Source organism: Micrasema longulum, unplaced genomic scaffold (genome assembly GCF_059751315.1).
Source record: "Micrasema longulum isolate JH-2025_06_02 unplaced genomic scaffold, ASM5975131v1 h1tg000988l, whole genome shotgun sequence".
Lineage (NCBI taxonomy): Eukaryota > Metazoa > Arthropoda > Insecta > Trichoptera > Brachycentridae > Micrasema > Micrasema longulum.
Genome location: NW_028278177.1, coordinates 180,565 through 202,645, shown reverse-complemented (window position 1 = coordinate 202,645; position 22,081 = coordinate 180,565). Strand labels below are relative to the sequence as shown.

Genomic DNA, 22,081 nt, shown 5'->3' with positions numbered 1-22,081 from the left:
ACTGAAACCTTTATTGTTGTAAATAGATTCATCTGACTGAAATATTTCACATACTAGGCAACGCCTGAAAACAATTTTTCAATTTAGACTCTTAAACCAGCCAATGACAGGTCATAAGCCTTGTAAATGCCTAGACTTCCATATTACCTTCTTTAAGGTATTCTCCATCCCTGTTGTAATTTGATAATGTTATATTCTATTTAAAAAAACAAGGACAGATATTTCTGTTTACACTGAGTAATGGAATAATCTATTCAACCAGGGAGATGTATGGATTCCGAGTTTGTTAAAGATGGATTATTAGTACGGAGGCGTGATGATGAAATGGACTCTTTGGGGTCAGTTGGACCATAGCGCCATAGCTTGTATCTGGAAAAATAGAAAACATATGTAATATAATTTAGATGCAGTAGACTTGCAGTCTAATTAACCGAAAAAGTTCAATGTTACGGGAAATTGGATAAAAAAACGTTTTCTTACTCGCGGTAAAAATTAGAACATTAAATTGTCGAGCGAAGTTTCTTGAAAATGCATAAAAAATATATATATATTTAATAAAGATGAACTGCTTTGAAAGACATCACAATTTCTTTCGGTTTACGGGAAGGCAATTCACCAATCGGAAGAATTCGCCGAAGAGAACTTGTGACGTCACACGCGGAGTAATTTCAAAATTGCAAAACTTTAAAGAATCATAGCGCTGAATTATTAGTTTCAACGATACATAAAAATATTTTCAAATAATAAAACTCTAATTTGATAATCAATTAAAAAATAATAAATAAATAAATAAAACTACTGAACTTCATGAAAGTCGAATTTTGTAGGTTTAAAATTCGTGTAAAATTGATATATTTATTAACTAAAAATACAAATTTAGATAGCAAATAATTTGTGCGTAAAGTATCAGTTTAATATTTATTTAATTATTGACGCCCAAAGGGCTTTAATATACAGAGTCGGTCTCGTGGTGTAATGGTCAGCGCGTTTGCCTACCATGCGAGAGATCTTGGGTTCGATTCCCGGCATGGTTGATATGAAATATTGATTTAAAGGGGTATTTTCACACCAGAAATTTCATAGTCTCTGGACTGGTACCTATAGCGTAAGACTGATCATCTTACCCTCATGTAACAGCAATGATCAAGATACGCTGCGATTGGTGTAGAAATGCAGTACCCTATGCACCATTAGGTGCGGAAAGGGAATGATGATGATGACGATTAAAAATGAAAAAAATATACATACTAAAAAACTAAAAATACTATTTAAAAATTTCAAAAAATAATTGGCTCTTGAAATTTGATAAAGTTTTAGCAAATATATCTCAGTCAGGTCATCAGTGTATTTGTTCCCCAGGGGGTGAATTCTCGGGAACAGATAATTAATGTGCGAATTTGATTCAGATATATTAATACATCTAAAGTAAATATTATATGATGCCTCTTTGGCGTATTAGGCACATTGAAATAGATACATTTAACCAAATCAGAAACATCAAAAAGATTATTAACAACTTTATACAAAAAAACCAGATCAGATTCTTCTATCACCAATTTTGATTAAATTTAATGCATATAAGAGAAGTTTGTAGTTTATATTTTCTCGAGGTAAATGCAATTTAAAATTTATAAACCGGAGAAATTTATGCTAGATTTTTACAACTTTATGACAATGGGTACTTTATGACTCCTAACCAATGAACAATGTTATTTTTGATACTCATGTAAGAACCGATTTTTTATTGTCTTTATCACCGACGGTTTATTGAGAAACTCAAATATTAATAAATTAAAATATTAAAAGTGGGAATACACGCCAGATGTAGATAAAAGACTTTGTTAGAATTCTTGCATCGCGTAAAGCGACACAACACGGAATAGTTGAATGCAAATCGGGAGCTGCGTACTGAGTGACGTCTACAAAGAAACTAATGAATCAAAACGTAAAAGTACTCGTTTAACAGTGGTTTAGTCGCCTTCTGTTTGATGCGTAGGCTGTTTCTGGACTATTCTTAATTATATGGTCAAGCCATTCCTTTCTTTGATTCCGGTAGTTCTTGTTTTGAATCCCAACGTACCTACATCTTCCCTGACAGCTAGTCAAAAAAGCAACCGGAGCGACATACAACGAAAACGTGAGACCGCGAGCGTGATATTTTTTTCGAACAGCCTGTGCCGTGCAAATATAAACGAATCGTGAAAGTGATTTTATGCAATCGAAAACAGTGGTGTTCTGGACCAGTGCCAAAGGGAGAAAATCGTAAGTCCTTACCCTTTCATTCATTCCAGGATTGACACTTAAAACATTACGTTAAATAGTTTACATAAAATCAAACGTTTTCCACATAGAATTAAGAATATTCCAGAAACCGCATACGCACATCAAACAGAAGGCGTCTCAACTACTCATAAATTAGTAGGTTTACGTTTTGACCCATTAGTTTATTTGTAGACGTCGCTCAGTACGCAACTCCTAATTTAACCATGCCGTGTTGTGTCCTTTTAAAGTGTAGAAATACTGCTAGGATCTTAAAGAAACAGGATGCAATCACATTTCATGTGTAATTATCAAATGAATGGGTCACAAATGCATTACTAAAATTTTTATTATTTTTCCATCTGTCAGATTGTCGAAGAAACAAAATGGAAATTTCAATAGTGTTGCCAGAGTAGTAATAATTTTTACCCTACTTTGCTCATATAATAAGAAAAAAATGAAAATTGAACCTCGGATTAAACAACGCCGTGGTGGACATTTGGCCGACATTATCTTTTAAACATAAAATATTATTTAACATGATATAAAAATATTTGTTTTATGTAAAATAAAATTTGTTTTATATTTTAAGTTCAAAGTTCATTAATTCAATTACTCTAATTAAATGACCCTTTACTTATCTACTCTGTTGTGTCAATCAATGTTTCCGAGTGCACAATAAAATTTTAGAAAAATTAACAAATTTGTTTTTTTTTACCTTACATTTGTGTTATGGTTATATTCTTCGCGATCTGGCAATATTACTCGGTGACTTCAAGCATGCGCGCGGCAAAAGTGTGTCTAAGTGGGGGAATTATTGGACACAGTCCGATGTATTCAAATATGATTCTTCGCTCCTTCTGGGCTATTCTTAATTCTATGGTTTTCCATTTTCTTCGAACGCGCGCGTATCGCGAAAAGGCGGACCTTTATTTACAGTCCCAGGGTCGGAGGAATTAAGCACACAACAATAAGTGAGGTAATTTTGGAGTCTACCTAAAAATGTAGTATACTACCTTTGCAAGAGGAGTAGCTTGACCGTTTTCTTCCAAACGAAGGTAAAGAAGATGAAAACACCGAGCAGGGTGTTGCCGAAGTCCGTGATGATCCAGATCCAGTCGGAGCCTCCCACCACGAAGCTGATCAACTCCGCTGTCCAGTTCACACCCATCACCAAGAACAGCCTCAGGTATACGTAGAACCTGGACAATACCATTTTCCTATAGGATAGAATACTGATGCAAATACCTGTACTGTACAGTAAATCATTCAATATAAAGGTTTTTAAATTTCACCCATAAAAAAAAATAGTTATGGCATTTCGCTGATTTCTATCGTAAGATTCAGCGAGGTGGGTAATGCACTGGTGCTTGTTGTTATCCAAAATATTATACATATCTTTTCAGAAAATGGTAGATAGATAATTAATTACTAATAGATAAAAAATAAAAAAAATAGCCTGATGGTAGCACATTTTTGGTGTTACAAGGAAATGTACAAGTAATCCATAATGATTGCTTACTCCCAAGTGTTAAAGAAACAAATCTCTTTTCTTTAACAATAAATATTAAGTTTATTATAGAAATAAAAGACGAAAAATACTTTTATCCACAAATTTTGAATATCCAGTGACCGGTTTTATCGCTTTCCCAACATCTTCGAGACAGGTATATTTTTTATTGTATATGCAACCATTGGTAGAATTCCATATTAAATTTGGAAATGTATCCAAAATAAAACAAGTTTATTGGCTTATAATTCTACTTTATTTTTATAAAATATACAAAGGATATATTGTGACGCGTTTTGTCTTGTTAGTCTTGTTATCCACAAACATAAAACATCAATTATCTTTAAACATTGTTAATATTTAAGTTAGTTTATTTGAAAATGTCCTAACAAGACGAAACGCGTCACAATATACCCGTTGTAAATTTTATAAAAATAAAGTAGAATTATGATCCAATAAACTTGTTTTATTTTGGATACATTACCAAATTCAATCTGGTATCTTTATTAAGAAATTTAATGTATTAATGTATTTCAATGGCTTAACACGGGCACAGCCTTAAAAGCCATAATAATTAAAGACAACAAAGTATAAAGTTAATTTAAATAATTAATAATTATATTTGATCCAATATATATATTTTTTTAAAACAATAAAAATACAAGAAACATTAAATACCTTGATAAAAATAATTACATGTATTATGATACAATATTAAAAATAACAATTTCACTAAAAATAACAATCTTAATAAAAGAAATAATATTAAAAACTTATAAAACGAATATATATATTATATGTTTACACTAGATGCAGCACTAAGCACTTTCTATTCAACTCAGTTCAGTTCCGGAACCTAACTTGTAGTCAGTAAGAAGCAGCGTAAAAAGGCGACATACAGCTTTGAGTTCACAGTAAACTGGCATAGACAGTAAGTTTTTTTTACTCTACAGCGCGTTTTGGGTGGCAATCTTCACGCGACAGCGCTAATTTTTTGGAACATAATTTCAAAATATCTTTCTATGAAGCATCATCTCTATTTAATTATGCCTCAGTGTATATGTAACGTAAAATCAATCACAATATCTTGTAAAGCAGAAAATTTTCTTTCAAGCGACATTATAATATTTGCCATATTGTTTTACCATAGAATTATAATATACCGGTGTCCAAAAGTTTGCCAAATGTCCCCCCCCCCCCCTGAACGACATCCCACGTGCGCGCATGCGTGAAGTGGTCGCGATATGTTTAAATCTCGTCTGAAGAAACATCTCCTTTCTCCTTAATCTCTCCTCCTTTCCTCTTTATTCCTTTTTCCCAACCCACCCTCACACCCATATACACTCATACACATATTCACATACATACCTACCAAAACCACAATCCACTCACTTACCCGCACATTCTCACACAAAAACTCGCACACATGCACTTCTATATGAATATCTAACTGAACTGGATTTTTATCATTGTATTTATGTGGAAAACTTATTTGGCTTTATTATATGTTTTTTTTATAATGTTGTAAATATTTTTTTGTATTGCTGTTGTTTTTTTAATAAATAAAAAAAAAAAATAATAATAGGATTTAAGGTAATTTATATAGAAATACAATTCTTTTTTTTTGTATTTCTTTGGCTTTTTTTATTTTATATTGAATATGTTTTGCAACTTGAGTTATAAAAATAAAACTTTTATTAATTGATTGGTTAGAAGAAATTGCCATTTGGCAATAAGCCCGCCAATGTGCAATTAACATTATATTCAAAAAGTTAATTTTTAAAAAAATGTTGCCAAACCGCGAACAATATATTAATTAACATATTACAACAAAGATGAAGAACATTTAAGAAAAGGTAATAAAGAAGTCTAGGCATCTACAGGGCTTATGACCTGTCAATGGCTGGTTTAAGTGGCCACTTTACACACTGTGTAACATTCACCATTCTGCCTATATTTGAACATCTATATTCCTTCAATTCTTTCATCTGTTGATGTTTGTGAAGTTAAAGAGCTGAAACCTTTATTTATGCAGGTGAGATTCATCTAATTGAATTATTTCACCTGCATACTAGGCAACGCCTGAAAATTTTATTTTTTAAATTTCTATACTTCTTCATGGACCAGGTAATTTATCAACAATATTTTGAGTTTGTACAAATCTCAAACACTCTCGATTCTATTAATATTCAATTTATAATCAGGAGACCAGATAGCAGTGCAATATTCAAGATGGGGGCGTACGTATGTTATGTAAAGCAATATAAATGAACCTATGTTTTTAAAAGATTTACACAGCCGCATGATAAATCCAGTCATTTTGTATGCTTTGTTAATTATAGTTTCTATATGACTGTTTTAATTTAAGTTTGAGTCCAAAATAATTCCCATTATTTAATCTTGTATTGAAGAATTGGTGTAGTGTTGGTTGGCTGGTTGGTTGTTGATAAGTAGTGCAGGACAGATACATAATATGATTTCGTTAAAGTGATCGCCAACGTCGCGTAGAAGAAGATTAATTGTTTGGCAATATAAATATTATTGTTTGTTAGTGTGTGCAACATAAAAAGTAATAATCACCTTTGCTTTTCACTACTATAGCGATCATTTCTGGAGTTGCCTCCCGTATTGAGGACTGCAGTTTCCCGGTTCACCACCAGAATTTTGTAACTCGTACTGCCGAAAAGAGCGGTGTTACAAACGATGAGAATCAAAACTGGCGTGTAGAAATAGAGCATTTGCGACTTCCAATCTGAAACGTAAAAGCGACTTGATGAAATAGCTCAACGGGAAGCTTTCTTGGTGTTCTAACACTGAATGAGAAAGTTTAGTGCTGCAGGAAATTGGATATCGACGGTCGGCGTGCATTACCACTATCTACAGTTTTGTCAAAACTTATATTTGGATGTTTAACTCTTATTAACTCTGATTGGATGTTCCCTAATCATACGATACGCGTGGCACCTTTGAGCTTTCTGAAGAAGAATAATACCGCAGATCGGAGTAATTAAGAGAGTTTTTACTGTCTACTGGAAAAAAACAATTAAGTATGATATAATTATGTTTGATGTAGGATTTTTGCTGTTGTAGAGTCAGCAATGTATGATTTAGGATGTTGGGGAATGTCGAAGCTCGTACTCCAGTTGGCGATTTACAGAAAAAATGGTGTTGAGTGTTCGATGGCAGCTTTCAAAAAGAACTGGGAGTGCGGTTAGGAGTAGCAGGCGCCACATTCAACAGTATGAAGGCTGTCTGGTGATCGGACATTTAATCAGTGAAAACCAAATACCACCTATATAACGCCTGCACGACACGTATTCTCTACGGATGCGAATCGTGGCACCTCGCAAAATTCTGAGTTTCGAGAATTGGTGTCTCTGAAGAATCTAGGAAGTGCGGTGGTTCGACTTTGTGAGGAATGATGTAATAAAAAAAAACGGACGCAGCAAACTCCGGTGATAACTATCGTCAAGCGGAGGCGATACGGTCGGCTAGACCATATACTGCGGATGCCTCCTGAGAGCCTTAACCGCGCTTGCCTGCTTTACAGGGCATCGGGTTTTTGACGTCCTGGACGTTTTCTGCTGACTGTTTGTCGGCAGTTTATGTCAGAACTTCGGGACGAGAACCTGACTTGGGAGGACGTAAAGCAGTTGGCAGCCGATAGAGACGCATGGAGGCTCTTCTTGGATACCATATGCTCCAACTAGGGAGCGGACATGGAATGATGATGATTATGATGTTCGATGGTGTATTTATTACATGGCGAATAAATATACGGAACTTTTACGGAATACGTGAGTAATGGCGATACGATGAGTTGTTCTGGCTGTACTTGAATAACATGCTGGAACTGGGGTGACTGCATCGATCTGACTTGACTGTCTGGGCTGACTGTCGGGCTGACTTATTGGGCTGACTGGGCGTTGCCACGCCCTGTAGTCTCTTTATTGTGGATAGTGAAGCTGGATAGAAGTAGAATGGACTGTCTCATTCCCCCAAACCATATATTTTTAAAGGTATATTGTTAAGTGTCTTTGGCACGGGTTACCCCCCCCCCCCCCCCCCAGTGAGGTTTCATTATTTTATTATTAATCTTTGTTTATAATGGAAAAAAAATGAATAAATAAATAGTTCGCTTTCCTTTGTTCTTCATGTCTTCGTGGTAGGAACGATGTTGTACTGAAGGACGTTGCTCTTGTCGTTATGTGAAATACTGTAAAGCTAGGGTTTCCTAGGACAGCGGTGCCCATATCTTAACGGCCGTAGTGAACGGTGATGCGGTGGACAGCCGTCGTAGTGGTGACTAGAGAGTGGTTTTATTTTTTAACGGTGTTATCAACACCATTTTTATAGGAAACCACTCTCTAGTCACCGTTACGACGGCTGTCAACCGCATTAATGTTCACTACGGCCGTTAAAATACGGGCACCGCTGTCCTAGGAAACCCGAGCTTTAGTCTTGCAGAATATAATGTATCGTATTTAATATAAAATGATGACTTGCTTTACCGGTCGTTGGTCTTTATTTCAGGTGAAATTATTGAACGTGTGTGTCATCGATCAGTGGACTATGAACTTCAGAGATTGGCGGTAATGCACGTTGACCGGCAATATAAAAAATGTTTTTTCCATCGTCGTTACCTTTCCACACCTAATCGTGCATAGGGCACTGTATCGGTACACCAATCGCAGCGTATCTTGATCATTTTTTGTTACATGAAGATAATATAATCAATCGTACAGGGACCATGAAATGTTTAATTGCGAAAACACCCTTTAAATAAATATTTTATATCATCCATGTCGGGAATTGAACCCGAGACCTCTTACATCGTAGGCAAACGCGCTGATCATTACACGACGAGGCCGACAAATTGAAAGTGAAGTAAAATGGGCGAAGAATTGCAATATGTAATCGGTAAAAACTTAAATTTTAAAAATGCTTTTTGTTAAAACTGAAGATATCTTTAATTATATTTTGTCTATCATCGGGAAACTTAAATGAAGTTCTTCAATCATAGAACTGACTCTTCTTAATTCTATATCTTCAATCCTGTTAAAAGTTTAAAAAAAAGTTACCTACATGTTTTTAGCAAAAAATGAAAATTCGATTATTTTGGCCATAGTTTTCAAACATTAGGCCCTTTGTGCAATGCATGATTTTTGTATTTTTCCGCTGATAAGCATACCAATGCGCAAGTTTTGAATTCTCTTTGAATTTGTTAATCGAAAAATCGCTGCCATCGACTCACCCTAGTGTTTTTACTCGTTGTATAACGAGTAACAGAGAGAGTACAGTCAGTTCCTGCTCAGTAGCTGTGTAAATATGGTGTCCGGTGTTCGCTTTTTTTTTTTTTTTTATATTTTATTTATATATTATTATAGATATTTTTCTGATATTCTCGTATTATGTCCATGTTGACTACAATTTTTTACAAGTTTTAGTTCTTCGTCTACATTTACATTAGTGGCTAATTTATGAATAAGTTTTAATGATTCTAGTTAAAAAACGTTCAGTTATATTAAATTGCTTCGTTTGTTTAAAAAGTTCTCTTGTTGCAGTTAAATAGGGAAGGTCATATACTAACTTTAATTTTTTATTTTGTTGTCTTTGTAGTCTGTTTATGTCATTTTGATATCCTGCTCCCCACAGTAGTTGCGTATAACATATTTTAGTTTCTACATAGGATTCATACATTAGAATGTTTTCCGTTTTTGGAATAAAGTTTTTGATTTTTACTTCTATTTTCCCGGCTGTCAGCAGTTCGTGATTTATCATCAGTAATTTGGGTGTTTTGATAATCAATTGTTTACCTAAAGAAAATGTACAGTTTCATTTCCGCACTGCCCTTAAGATGATAGTAGGTAAGATGACAGTGGACATTTGTTTCCGGGTGAATTCTACAATTCATTCTGTATAAAAGATTTCTAGGCCGTATTTTATTTTCTATTAGATTTGTACAGGAATTCTTACCTCGGTACCAGCAGGTACGCACACCAAAATGCGGAGTCACTATGTGGTCAGGAATGCTCTCGTGGAACTGCATTATAGCGTTGAATATTGTCAAGACGATGGGGACACCCCAGCCATACAAGGAGTAGTAGACAAATCGTCGTCTCTCCGATGAGTGACGACCAAAGCGAGGTCCAGACAAACACCTAATAAAATATACATCATATACATCCAAACCTCTTTTTGTGGTATTTTAAAGTTACGCAGTTTTATTTTTAAGCAATTTAAAAATAAATAAATAATACGTAATGAACAACAGATTGTTCACATACTTTACATGCAAAATCCATTGTGTCTATTTGGCGGTGTTTTGATATGATACAAATTCTGAATGAGCCTTGAAGTTTCAATGTGGGCTCAGCAATTGTATTTCTGAATATAAAGATCTCCATAAACAATTGGTCACCAAATAAGAAAATCTGAACAAACTTTGCTCACTAATTATATTTTAAGAAAAATAAAATCAAAACTGAATGACGGTGAGATTGACATTGATTCTAATTGCCAACAACTCCTAATAAAATTTCTTCCGATAAAGAAAGTGATTTCGAGCCATGTCGCAAATCGCAGTAAAGCTTATCATACAGTGATGATAGTTGTATTGGGGAATTAAATAAGTTCTCGCTGTTGATGTTATCTTAGCCTTTTTACATCGGGCAATACTACAGCCAACTTCATCGTTAAGCTTCAACGAAGAAAATTTCTAAGGCACATTAACTACACCCTCAATATCCAATATATATGATTAATTATAAAGAATTACAAGCAGAACTAAACCTACCTTCATTGTATGAAAGAAGAGAAATGTTTAGTTCAATGCATAGAATTAAGAATAGTCCAAAAACCGCATACGCGAATCAAATAGACGGCGACTAAACTACTATTAAAGGAGTAGTTTTACGTTTTCACCCATTAGTTTCTTTGTAGATGTCACTCAATACGCAAATCCCGATTTGAATTCAACTATGTCGTGTTGTGTCGTTTTAAAGTGCAGAAATACTGCTAAGATTTTAAAGAAACAGGATAGGATCACATTTCATGTGTACGTAGCAAACGCACGCGTAAGTAGCAAATGCATTACTTAAAAATTAAATTATTATTCCGTCTGTCAGCTTGTCAAAGAAAACAAAATGGACGTTTTGCTAGTGTTCCCAGGGTAGTCAAAAATTTTACGCTACTTTACTCATCTAATGAGAGGACTTATGAAAATTGGACCTCTTGGATTAAACAACGCCGTGGCGGACATTTAACCGACATTATCTTTAAAACATCAAATATTATTTAAAATGACATAAAAATATCAAATTTATGTAAAATAAAATTTGTTTCATTTTTTAAGTTCAAAGTTCATTGGTTCAATTACTCTTATTAAATGACCCTTTACTTATCTACTCTGTTGTGTCAATCAATGTTTCCGCGTGTACAATAAAATTTTAGAGAAATTAACAAATCGCCTTTTTTAAATATAATTATCTTACATTTTTTGAGTTATGACTTTATTTTTACGATCTGGCAACATTACGCGGCGAAAGTGGGGCAAAGTGAGGGTTTTTTCGGACACAGTTCGATGTATTCAAATATGATTCTACGCTCCTTCTGGACTATTCTTAATTCAATGGTTTAATGTTACTGTATAAAATAATCAACTCTCTATTTGACTGTCCAGAAATTGTATAATTAATTAATTGTATAATGCCAAACCAAAATGATTTACAATAACGTTATTTATAAGGTGGCAATTATTGCCAATAAATTTGGGAATATTGATGATATTTTTAACACGAGTTATTCACAAACCAAAAAATGTATAGAATCTTACTTTTTACTTTAAATTTACGTTAATTATTTTTAGTTTTTTCTTAATGTACAAGTTTTTTTTGCATTTTATCTTTATTTTTGTTTTTCATTTTAGTTTTGTTCTCCAACTATAAATAATTTGGTTTAAACAATTTATGTTCTTTAAAGCAATTTGTTTTATTTTAATTTTATCATCACATGAACCTATGTAGTAGGTATATTTAATTTTGTATTACTGTGTACAATAAAAGGCGGTAAGCCATGTAAAATTTAAAAAAATAAAAAAGACTTATGTTGTTATTTTGCAGCATGACAACGCTCGGCCACATGGTGCAAGGCCAGTCAAAACATACTTAGAAACGCTCAAATAAGAAGTCCTACCCCTCTCCCGTATTCATCGGACATTGCTTCTTCTTATAACCACTTGTTCCGATCGATAATTCGTGGTCTGGTTGAACGGGACTCTCATCCTTATGAAGATTCCAAAAATGGCTTGATTTGTGGATAACCTCAAAAGATGAGTCGTTCTTTCGAGACGGTATTCTTATGCTGTCAGAAAACTGGGAGAAAGTAGTCGCTAGCGATGGACAATGCTGTCAATGACATATTCTTTGCTAATTTTTAAAAATAATGCATTAATTTTCACGAGAAAACATAGGGATCTCATTCAAGTACCCAATAATATATAATATGTAAGAAAATACATTAAAAATGTGAATTTTATTACTTGGCAGTTATTTTTGTTTAAATATTTAAATAATTATAAATAGGCGTTCAATGTAGGTCTTCAAAATTTTAAAAATCATTTTGAATCAATTTGTATGTTTATAATACTAATAATAGCAGTGTGTACCCTGGGGTTTTCCTAAACTAGTGATTTAGAAATTCTTAAAAACAATTTATCATTGGTAAAATGTATATTAAATTCAAATGTTGTTTGTGATTATTGTATGTACTAAATTATTTTTTGTGCATTTTTTGCTATACTGGATATATAAGGTTTATCACCAACTCATACATACATACTATAAATGAGATATAAATGAACATAATCAAACTAACATCCTGGTTTATCGATGTACGAAACATATTATTATGTAAATATTTCAAATAAAATTAATTACATTTGAATTAAGATACCATTTTTTTGTAAGGAAATTAGTAGGGTTTCAATGAGGTCATCGTATAATATTATGCAAATACACATATAAAATATAATGTTGCGATTATTATGACGAGGAAACAGTTTTTGGTTAGCCACAATAATATTCTGATAGCTTATCGAAATAAATTATTAAGGTATTATAAAATGGATAAATAAAATCACTTGCCTAAATGTCCACCATATATCAAAACACATGACATTCAACCAAAAAAATGCCACCATGAAGAAAAGGTAAATGGAAAAAGCTGAAATGAAAACATTGAACATTTACTTTTTTTATAAAATTTCCATAGTATTTTAAGCATTAAATCACGGCTATTTGTGATGATGATGATGCTAGTGAAGATGAGGAGACTGGTGATGATGATAATGATGTGCAATGACGATGACAAAAGTGATAAGGACGTGAATTTGAATCGGGTTGTGGTCTCGTGGCTAGTGTTGCGGACTCACGGATCAGAAATCCGAGGTTCGAACCCACTCTACCCCAACTTGATTCCCATTTTCTAATATGAGGTTATTTACAACTCGTTGAAAATGGCCCCAAAAATCTAAATATTTGCATAAATAATAAGAACGCAAATATTTACTTTTTTTTTTTACATTTTAATTTGTATGCACAGTTGCACAGTATGGTCTCTGTAATCCGAACCCGCTGTAAACCAAACCTCCAGTAATCCAAACCATAGCATCGAGAGAAGGGCGAAGGAATTGAAGAACTAAAGCTGTCTCCAAAAGCCTAATTGTTACTCGATAATACTCCTGTAGCTCAATCACAAATAACTGTCGACGTCCTAATAAGCAGCGTGATACCAATTTCTCACCGTGGTTGTTTATCGTATTCGCGATCGCAATGGAACATCAAAACACCTAATATTAAATGTCAAAATATATACGTTTCGCGACGTATAACCCTGCTGCGCAATCACATATTTGAATTTCACCGGTGTAAATATGCAAAATATTCCAAAAATGCTATTTGTATTTATTTATTTATAATTTATCACGCTATTTATTGCATTTAGCCGGCGGCGGCGGTTGGCTAGCCAAATGTCGCAAGTAGCAAAAGCAGTCGCCATAGTAATTGTAGTTTAATTTTCACTTTTTTGTATAGATACTCTTTACTATTTTGCAAATGTAATATATTGTTATATTTTTCATAGTAAACGCCGATTTTTCGCCAGTGAACTGTAATTATTTACGAGGAAAACAAAAAACAAACCGACACGGGCGTTGACTTAGAGATTTACACACGCGTTGACTTACGCCCGCGATAACTTAAGCATGTTCATTATTATTCATTGTGATCGCTCAAAAGCTTAGCACGTTTTCAAGCACGTCGATGGTTATTTGTGATTGAGCTACTGGCCATCCAAATTTCACCGATTTGATAAGTGATGATGGACAAATTACAGTTATGTTTCTTCCTCCACTCCACTCATGCAGCTCGTGAATCAAAATGTTATTCAGGTGGTGAAAACTTCATATCGCAAGAAACTCCTATTGAAAATGTTGGTAAAGATGATAGCATCATATTATCTCCGTGGCTAGGATCTAGAAGAGCCAATGTCAAATTTCATATTAGTTCTTGTTACCATTATGCAGACGGCTGATGTCAATTAAAAAACGTGTATATTTATCTATTTTATGCACACATACATTTGTTGTATTGTTTTTTTATAAATATTTGTTATTAAAGACGTCAAACAGTTTATTAACGCAACAAAATGGCTAAAAAAATTACTCTCCCGTAATATTACGATTTACGATATTGGCCACAGATCTATCCTCGAGAAAAATAATTTATTTGATGTAGTATATCACTCGGCAGAACCTTGGGGAAAAGTAACTTATAACTTAACTGTGTATGTAGTAGATAAAGTTATTGTTATTTTTGTTAATAAACTATTATTATCATTAATGTAATTAGGAAATTGCGGCAAAAAGTTTGTTCATGAAGGAAATGGACATGGATCGATGCTTCATTTGGGAACACTAAATATGGTAAATGGATTAAAGGATCCAGAAGTTCAAGCAGGGGTCCCGGAAAGGACATGGAAAAAAGTTCTGAGATAATGACTAATGGTTGAATTGTTAAGAATGCACTGAAATAAAATGACGGCATTACAGAAGAACTAACACCTAACGCGGTCAAACATAAAGACGCCATTTCAATTCTTAACACTTGTTCGGAGTGGGCGGTCGAAAACAATGTGGACTCCACCAGGGCCCCGATAACAACGGGAAGTTAAAACAGTTATCTTCGACGGTCTGTAAAGAAAAATCGATATTTGTGTACGAAAATAAACATTTAAAGTATCTTCGTCGGTGAATTTTAATTGAACATGTTTGGAAGAAAAAAATGTACGCATATTCTGGTTTCCATACAGAAAACTTTATTTACTTTGTAGATAAAATTGAAGATAAATGTTAGGTAACTTGTAACTTCCCATTGTAATCGGAGCCCAGATTATGGTTTTGCGCCAATCGATGATAAAGCATATCAGAATAATGCTGAAGTTGCTCGTCAGATAGATTTTTAACATTAAATATTATATGAGGAAGTTCATGGAAATTGAACATAAAATAGTTTTTTTACACTCGGTAAAAATTAGAGCGTTTTCAGTAGCCGGTATTAAATCAAGGACGTCGAGCTTAAGAAAGAGACTGCCAGCCTAATGGGCTTTGTAGAACGTCGTCTCTTTGTAATCCACAAAGTCCAAACTCTACAAAGTCGGCAATCTCTTTCGTACTTTATTTATTGTAATTATATGGCGAAGTTACTCGAAAATGTACAAAAAAATTCAAATAAATGAACTATGTCATAAGTTCTTGCGGAGCAATTGCAGCGTTGTTATGCATTGTGATAGATTTCCGGTTTCCGGAAGTCAACTCACCAGTCAGGACAACTCACAGACGACAACTAGTAACGTCACTGGCGGAGTAATTTCAAAATTAAAAAAACTTTAAAAATCATAGCAATGGTACTGCGATAGATAAAATAATTATTTGTTTGCTTACTTTGATAGTCTATTAATAAATTAAATTAAAAATTAAGAAAACCACTGAATTTCTTCATTCTCATATAATATACCTACTACGCCTTAAAACGTGTGTATATCACAGTTAAATAAATAAAATCTTATTGATGAACTTTACTCAAAAAGTTTGCTTTAATTTTTAAAGATTGCAGTGATCGTAAAAACTCATTAAACAAATTAATTGTTTGTTTGGATTATAGAAACTATTTTATACTGTAGTTACTATTCCATTCTGGGGGAATCCTATAATTAAAATGAAATTTTAAATAATATGCTGTAAGTACGAAGTACATATCGCAGGGTAATTACTACAACTGGTAACTTCAAAAACGCTTTTTTTTTCATGCTATATTTTTTTTTAAAGCCGATCAATAGGCTTATGTTAGCCTTAACAGATTGGCATTAATGAGTAACACTTAATCTAAACAGTCTTCAAATCTATTTAAATTTACAAAAGGTATAAATATGGCATAATCTAGGCGGACATGGCAAGTGTGTCATCGCGAGTCAGGAGTGACAACACCGCTTGCTTCTTGAATGCCTCCCCTTGCTGTAGGAACACATCGACAGTACCGTTTAATGAGATTTCGTTCACTGTTCTGAGGATCCTTGGCAGAGGGGAAAAAATCCGATGTTAGTTTTATAATTTCCCACAGCAGACAGGATTGGTGCGCAAGTTACGGCGAGGTACATTAAGGTGTACCTGAGCAAGGAACTCATAGGCATCTATACAGTTAGATATTATTTTGCGCTAGAATATCAAACCAGCCAAAATCCTTCTGAATTCTACGCTGAATATATAAAAGTACTCTAGACGATCATAATAGTCAATTATGAAAGTATTTGATCCAATTCTAAATATAACAATTTTAAACATTTACGTTGCACCGATTCAATCCGCGTTAAATGAAATAGACAAGTCACGCATTCGAACCATCGAAATATGATTTGAATGAATCACGGCCTGTCTATTTGTAGCATTAATGGAGGAAGATGCAAATATGCGTTTTTAGTAGGTAAATCAAAAATAACAATTTAGAAGTTACCCAGATGACTTCATCAATTACCCCGCGATGCGATTTCATAGCTGTTACTTACCCAAAAATAAACAGGAGCTTTTGGGAAGATTTGGATCTCCCGCAACTGTTTGTGAAATGGCAAGGAAGATGTAGGCAATAATTAGTCCAGCGACGTACGTCATCAAAACTTTACCATGCAAATTTCTCAACTCGGGGATGATGGCATAAACCAGAAATGTTATAAGAAGAAACGGTATCGAGATCGACAAGCCTGGAAATTAAAACCGTTTATGAGTGAATTGCATAGTCCCTGGACTGGGTCTGAGGTGTAAGACTGATCATTTTGACTTCATGTATTGAATGATCCAGAAACACTGCAATTGGAGTACCAATGTGGTACCATATAATGATAATATATTACTATAAACAAAATTCGAATCAAAACAAGAACCAGGTTGTGGTATCGTGGCTAGTGTTGTGGACTCATGGATGAAAGGTTCGAACTTTATTCCCATTTTCTAATAGTGAGTTATTTACAACTCGTTGAAAATGGCCCCAAAATTTAAATATTTCTTTAAATCATAAGAACGCAAATATTTTTCTCTAAAAAAGATAAATTATTGTAGTGGCCGATCGAAGTTTCGGTTTTGGCAAAAATTGGCTGAAACGGATTACGTTCGGCTGTACTCTGGTAGAAAATTAGCACAATTTGAGGTATTGGATTGTTGTCCATTCAAATAATTAGTTATTATATTCTGTGTCTAACAAATATAAAAAAAATATAAACAAGATGGATTTTGTGACATGTTGACCATAATAAGTAGTTCTTAGATTTATCATATTTATATTTTTATAATACTTTATAGTATATAAGTTAAAGTTCCTATAGCGCACATTGAAGAATCTTTATATAAATAAGTTATATCTATAACATAACAACAAACCAAAAAATAAACAAAGTGACTCTTGTCTTGTTGAAAATGTGTGTCTTTCATTAAACACCTATTTTAATGAACTCGTAAAGTTTAACAATAAAAATGCCTAATTTTGGCCGTTTTGAAGGGATTTTAAACTTATTTCAATAATTAAATTTATTTCAACAGAGAGGAAAAACATTTTTGAGAAGGGAATATAGAAGTCTAGACATTTACAGGGCTTATGACCTGTCATTGGCTGGTTTAAGTGGCCACTTTACACTATGTGTAACATTCAGTGTGTAAAGTGGCCACTTAAACCAGCCAATGACAGGTCATAAGCCCTGTAAATGCCTAGACTTCCACATTCCCTTCTCAAAAATGTTTTCCCTCTCTGTTGAAATAAAATTAAATATGAACAACACCCTAGGCAGGAAGTCCAGCCAGTCTGCAAGCATTTGGACATAATCATACATTGTTAATTCAATAAGTTTAAGTTTCGGTTGAAAATCTTGTTTCTGTCAATCACTAATTTATTGTGACTAGAGGAATTTTTTAAATTAAAAAAAAATATATATATTTATATTATTAATATTTAAAGCATCAACTTTGTGGTCAAACATTTTACTTAATGTTATTAAATATATTTGTATATAACCACACACCGACTTTTCTATGTCTACCGGTTTCGAGACGTACCCGTCTTTTCGTCGGGACACCAATTAAACCAACATGCAAAACCCACTATACACCCACAAAAGTGTCCTGACAAAGAGACTGGTACGTCTCGAAACCGGTAGACATAGAAAAGTCGGTAAGTGGTTATATACAAATATTTAATAATATTTAGTAAAAATATTCAGTTTTATTATTAGATTTACAGTGGATTTTTTAATTGGCTCTCGTATTTTTAATGTACAGGATGTAATTTAAACCCTGTCACATCCGAAACCACGATGATCAGTATGAGCAAGAAGACATATTGGCACATTAAAATAATTTTTTAGAATAAATAAAATTTAAAAAAATAAAATATTTAAAAAAACAAATGGTTGCCAACTTCTCCAGCGGAGAAACGAGGGGAGGGGAGGGGGGAGTCTGACACACTGTTAACCGCGCGGCCGCGCCCCCCTTGCTTCTCCCCTGCAGAAGTAAACAACCATTGGTTCATTTTAAAATTTTATTTTTACAATTCTTTTTTGTTCTAAATATTTTTTTAAATATGCCAATATGTCTTCTTGCCCATACTGATCATCGTGGTTTCGGGTGTGACAGGGTTTATAGAACACCCTGTATTCCTACTTATTCTTATGTAATAGCTGTAAAATTCCCCAATAAAATAAAATTTCAATTCAATTCAATTAAATGAAAACTACAAATCTTACCAATCAGAAATGCAATGAAAATAAATTCATTCGTTTCTTTCCCAATGTCGACATCATAGTCTATACAGATAATGGGGAGATACGTCGTGGCCCAGTTGCCTCCGGTCGGGGACGGCGAAGAGGTAAAAGCATCCACACAGTAGGACATCACATCAAGGTGCTTGGGTCCCGTGTGATACTTGGGGTAGTACAGATCTCCATTCTATAAAATATACTTTCCCTTAGTTCTCAAAACTGAAGGACTAGCAACCGATCAAGTTTAATGTTTTATTTTTAGAACCTGTGGAAGCATTATTAAACAAAGTTGCGGCGTTGTTTAATGCATAATTACAAATTTATTTCAATCATTTTCAGGGCACCATAATTCCAAACATCCCTGCACTTTTCATCTGAAAGACGTACGACAATCTAACTCGCGTCAGTAAATTATATTTTTTAGAAAAATATTTCATCAGTTTAACTGTAAATAGAGGCTAGAGTTTCAACAATCCATGCACTCTGTTGGTGCAGGATAATTAATAATCTAGGTCCTATCTGTAAACTAAATTCCCTGTCAAATTTATTTAATTTAGTTTAAATTTAATTATTTTTTTGCACCACAACAGGCCAGGAGGCCCAATTACAGATGTGAATTACATCACAGAACACCCAGGCTTGAGAAAAATCACATCAATTTTTTGTGTTCTCACCGAGAATCGAACCCGGTACATCCATGTGTGTCAAGCGTCTTTCCCACCACACCACGGAGGCCGCCAAATGTTTGAACAATCGCTGTGACTGTAAATAGGGACTAGAATCCCAAATGCCCAGCACCCTGTAGCTAAAAATCATGTTTTAATGTCGCTTCTATCTGTAATTTGAATTTACCACCCCTGAAAAACATTCTTGAGCTGATTTTTCACAAAAACAATGCTATGCGATAATGAGGAAGTTCTGTAGGGAAATTGGATACGAAAAATGTTTTCTCACATGCAGTAAAATGCGGTAAAAATGAACCTAGCTTTAAGTAATATCACGAGTTCTAGTGAATCTACCAATGATAGTGTTGTGATAGATTTCCAGTTTACGGGAAGCCAATTCGCCGATCAGCAGGACTCACCATTGAGAACTTGTGACATCACAGGCGGGGTAGATGCAAAACTCAAAAAAATCACACTTTACGAGGTATGTTCAGAAAATAACGGGAATTTTTAAATTTCGGGGGTTTAGAGAGTCCGACTGGCAAATTTAAAAAAATATATATATTGGCATACATGTCTCTGAAGTATGCAAAAAATTTCAGCTGTATTAATTGTTTACTTTGTCTGTGGCAGTCACTAAGGTTAGACGTGTTTTTATGAGCTCGGCGAATTTCGTTTGTTAAAAAAAATGGATCAAAGAATTTGTATCAAAGTTTGTTTAAAATATGAAATAAAGTGTAACAAAGTGTGTGAAATGTTAACAAGGCCTAGGGTGAGTCTGCTACGAGTAAAGCGAGAGTTTACGAGTGGTATAAGCATTTCCAAGATGGCCGTGAAGACATTGTAGATGACGAACGGCCCGGACGCCCCAGCACATCAACAACCGATGAAAAAGTGAATGAAATGGTTATGAACGATCGCCGAATTACGATTACGATTACGCCGATGACGTTGGCATATCGATTAGCATGAGCCGTGTGGGAGCAAAATTTGTTCCAAAATGTTTGTATTTTGAACAAAAATAGCGGAGAATGTTGCTCAAGTGTCACTAAATGAAGTCAACGACGATGCAGAATTACTAAAATGTGTTATAACAGGTGATGAAACATGGGTGTACAGATATGATGTCGAAACTAAGACTCAATCGTCCCAGTGGAGGTATTCCGGATCGCCGAGATGAAAATTTCCGAGCTCGCCGAACACGTCTAAAATAAAAATTCCTGTTATTTTCTGAACGCACCTCATACATAATAACATTTTTTATTGGCTAAGTCTATTAACAAATATAAAATAATTACTGAACTACCTCATTGGCAATTGAAAAAATAAATAGATGTAAAAAGCTCTAAGCTACTTTCTAGAAATAAGAACTTACCGTTTGTAAATAAAACTCGTCATCTTTATTTGTGTACGGATTCAAGGTATACGAATCGTTAGGGCAAGTACTTTCATAAAGCACGGTGAAATGGCGATTAAATTCAGGTATAATTTTTCTCTCCGCCAACTCATATATCGGTGGAGTGAAAGGATGCACGAAAGAGTCGTTACTCGTGACGCAACCAACATCGTGGTACACTTCTCCGGGAGGACAACACTTCCTAATGCAAGTACTGATCATGCAGACACATCCTCTCACATGAGCCGAAACACTTTCGTCTTCGTATACAAAATAGTGTTCGGGGGTGTACAGCAACCCGTCATAACTGATGGAATGATTCTCCCAATGTTCACCGTTGGTTATATCGATGCTCATATAAAAATGACAAGGATCTTCGGCAAAAGCTATTGTAGACAAAACAAATAAACCGAAAAGAGTGCTTAAATTCATTCTCGCTGCTTTCATTTCATCTTTTAATTAAACCGTTTGAATTTATTTGACTGACACATTTCTGAAGAAATATTTTCAACGTTGATTATTTATGAGTTCGTGCCTTTGATATTTGTTCACAACTAAGCTTATCTTCACTTATCCTGTGGTCTAAATACTTACTTGGATATACACGGAATCTAACATTGATAAAAAGTGGTGAGTCATGGATACGTAATTGAACACAATAAATATTATTGCATATTTCAATTTAAAAAGAAAACAATAACACACTGTGACCTGTACGTGTATATTATACAAATACTTAAATTTATTCAACATTTAAAAAAACTTTTGTCTTACAAAGCTTCTATAGATTGGCACTTAAAGATTTGTGAAAGGGAATGATGACGATGATGAACTTTACCCAAGCAATCTTAGAAATTGTTCATTACAGCAGATATGGTAATAACATCTAGGCAGACATGA

The 22,081-nt window shown here is 34.0% G+C and overlaps 1 protein-coding gene across 2 annotated transcripts; it reads right to left on the bottom strand.

The window, feature by feature from the left end:
* Positions 1 to 219: 219 nt before the first annotated feature.
* LOC148277721 (G protein-coupled receptor Mth2-like) lies at positions 220 to 21,737 on the bottom strand. Of its 2 annotated transcripts, none has more exons than XM_088232504.1 (8): positions 21,161 to 21,737; positions 19,106 to 19,307; positions 16,886 to 17,077; positions 12,913 to 12,991; positions 9,746 to 9,930; positions 6,350 to 6,521; positions 3,276 to 3,461; positions 220 to 369 (listed from the first exon to the last, which is right to left on the bottom strand). In XM_088232504.1, the coding sequence occupies exons 1-8, from the start codon at positions 21,626 to 21,628 to the stop codon at positions 255 to 257; spliced, it is 1,599 nt and encodes a 532-aa protein (XP_088088630.1). In that variant the 5' UTR covers positions 21,629 to 21,737; the 3' UTR covers positions 220 to 254. The 2 variants fall into 2 exon arrangements, with proteins under 2 accessions (XP_088088630.1, XP_088088629.1); XM_088232503.1 differs by having other exon boundaries at positions 3,276 to 3,479; positions 21,161 to 21,729.
* Positions 21,738 to 22,081: the final 344 nt, after the last annotated feature.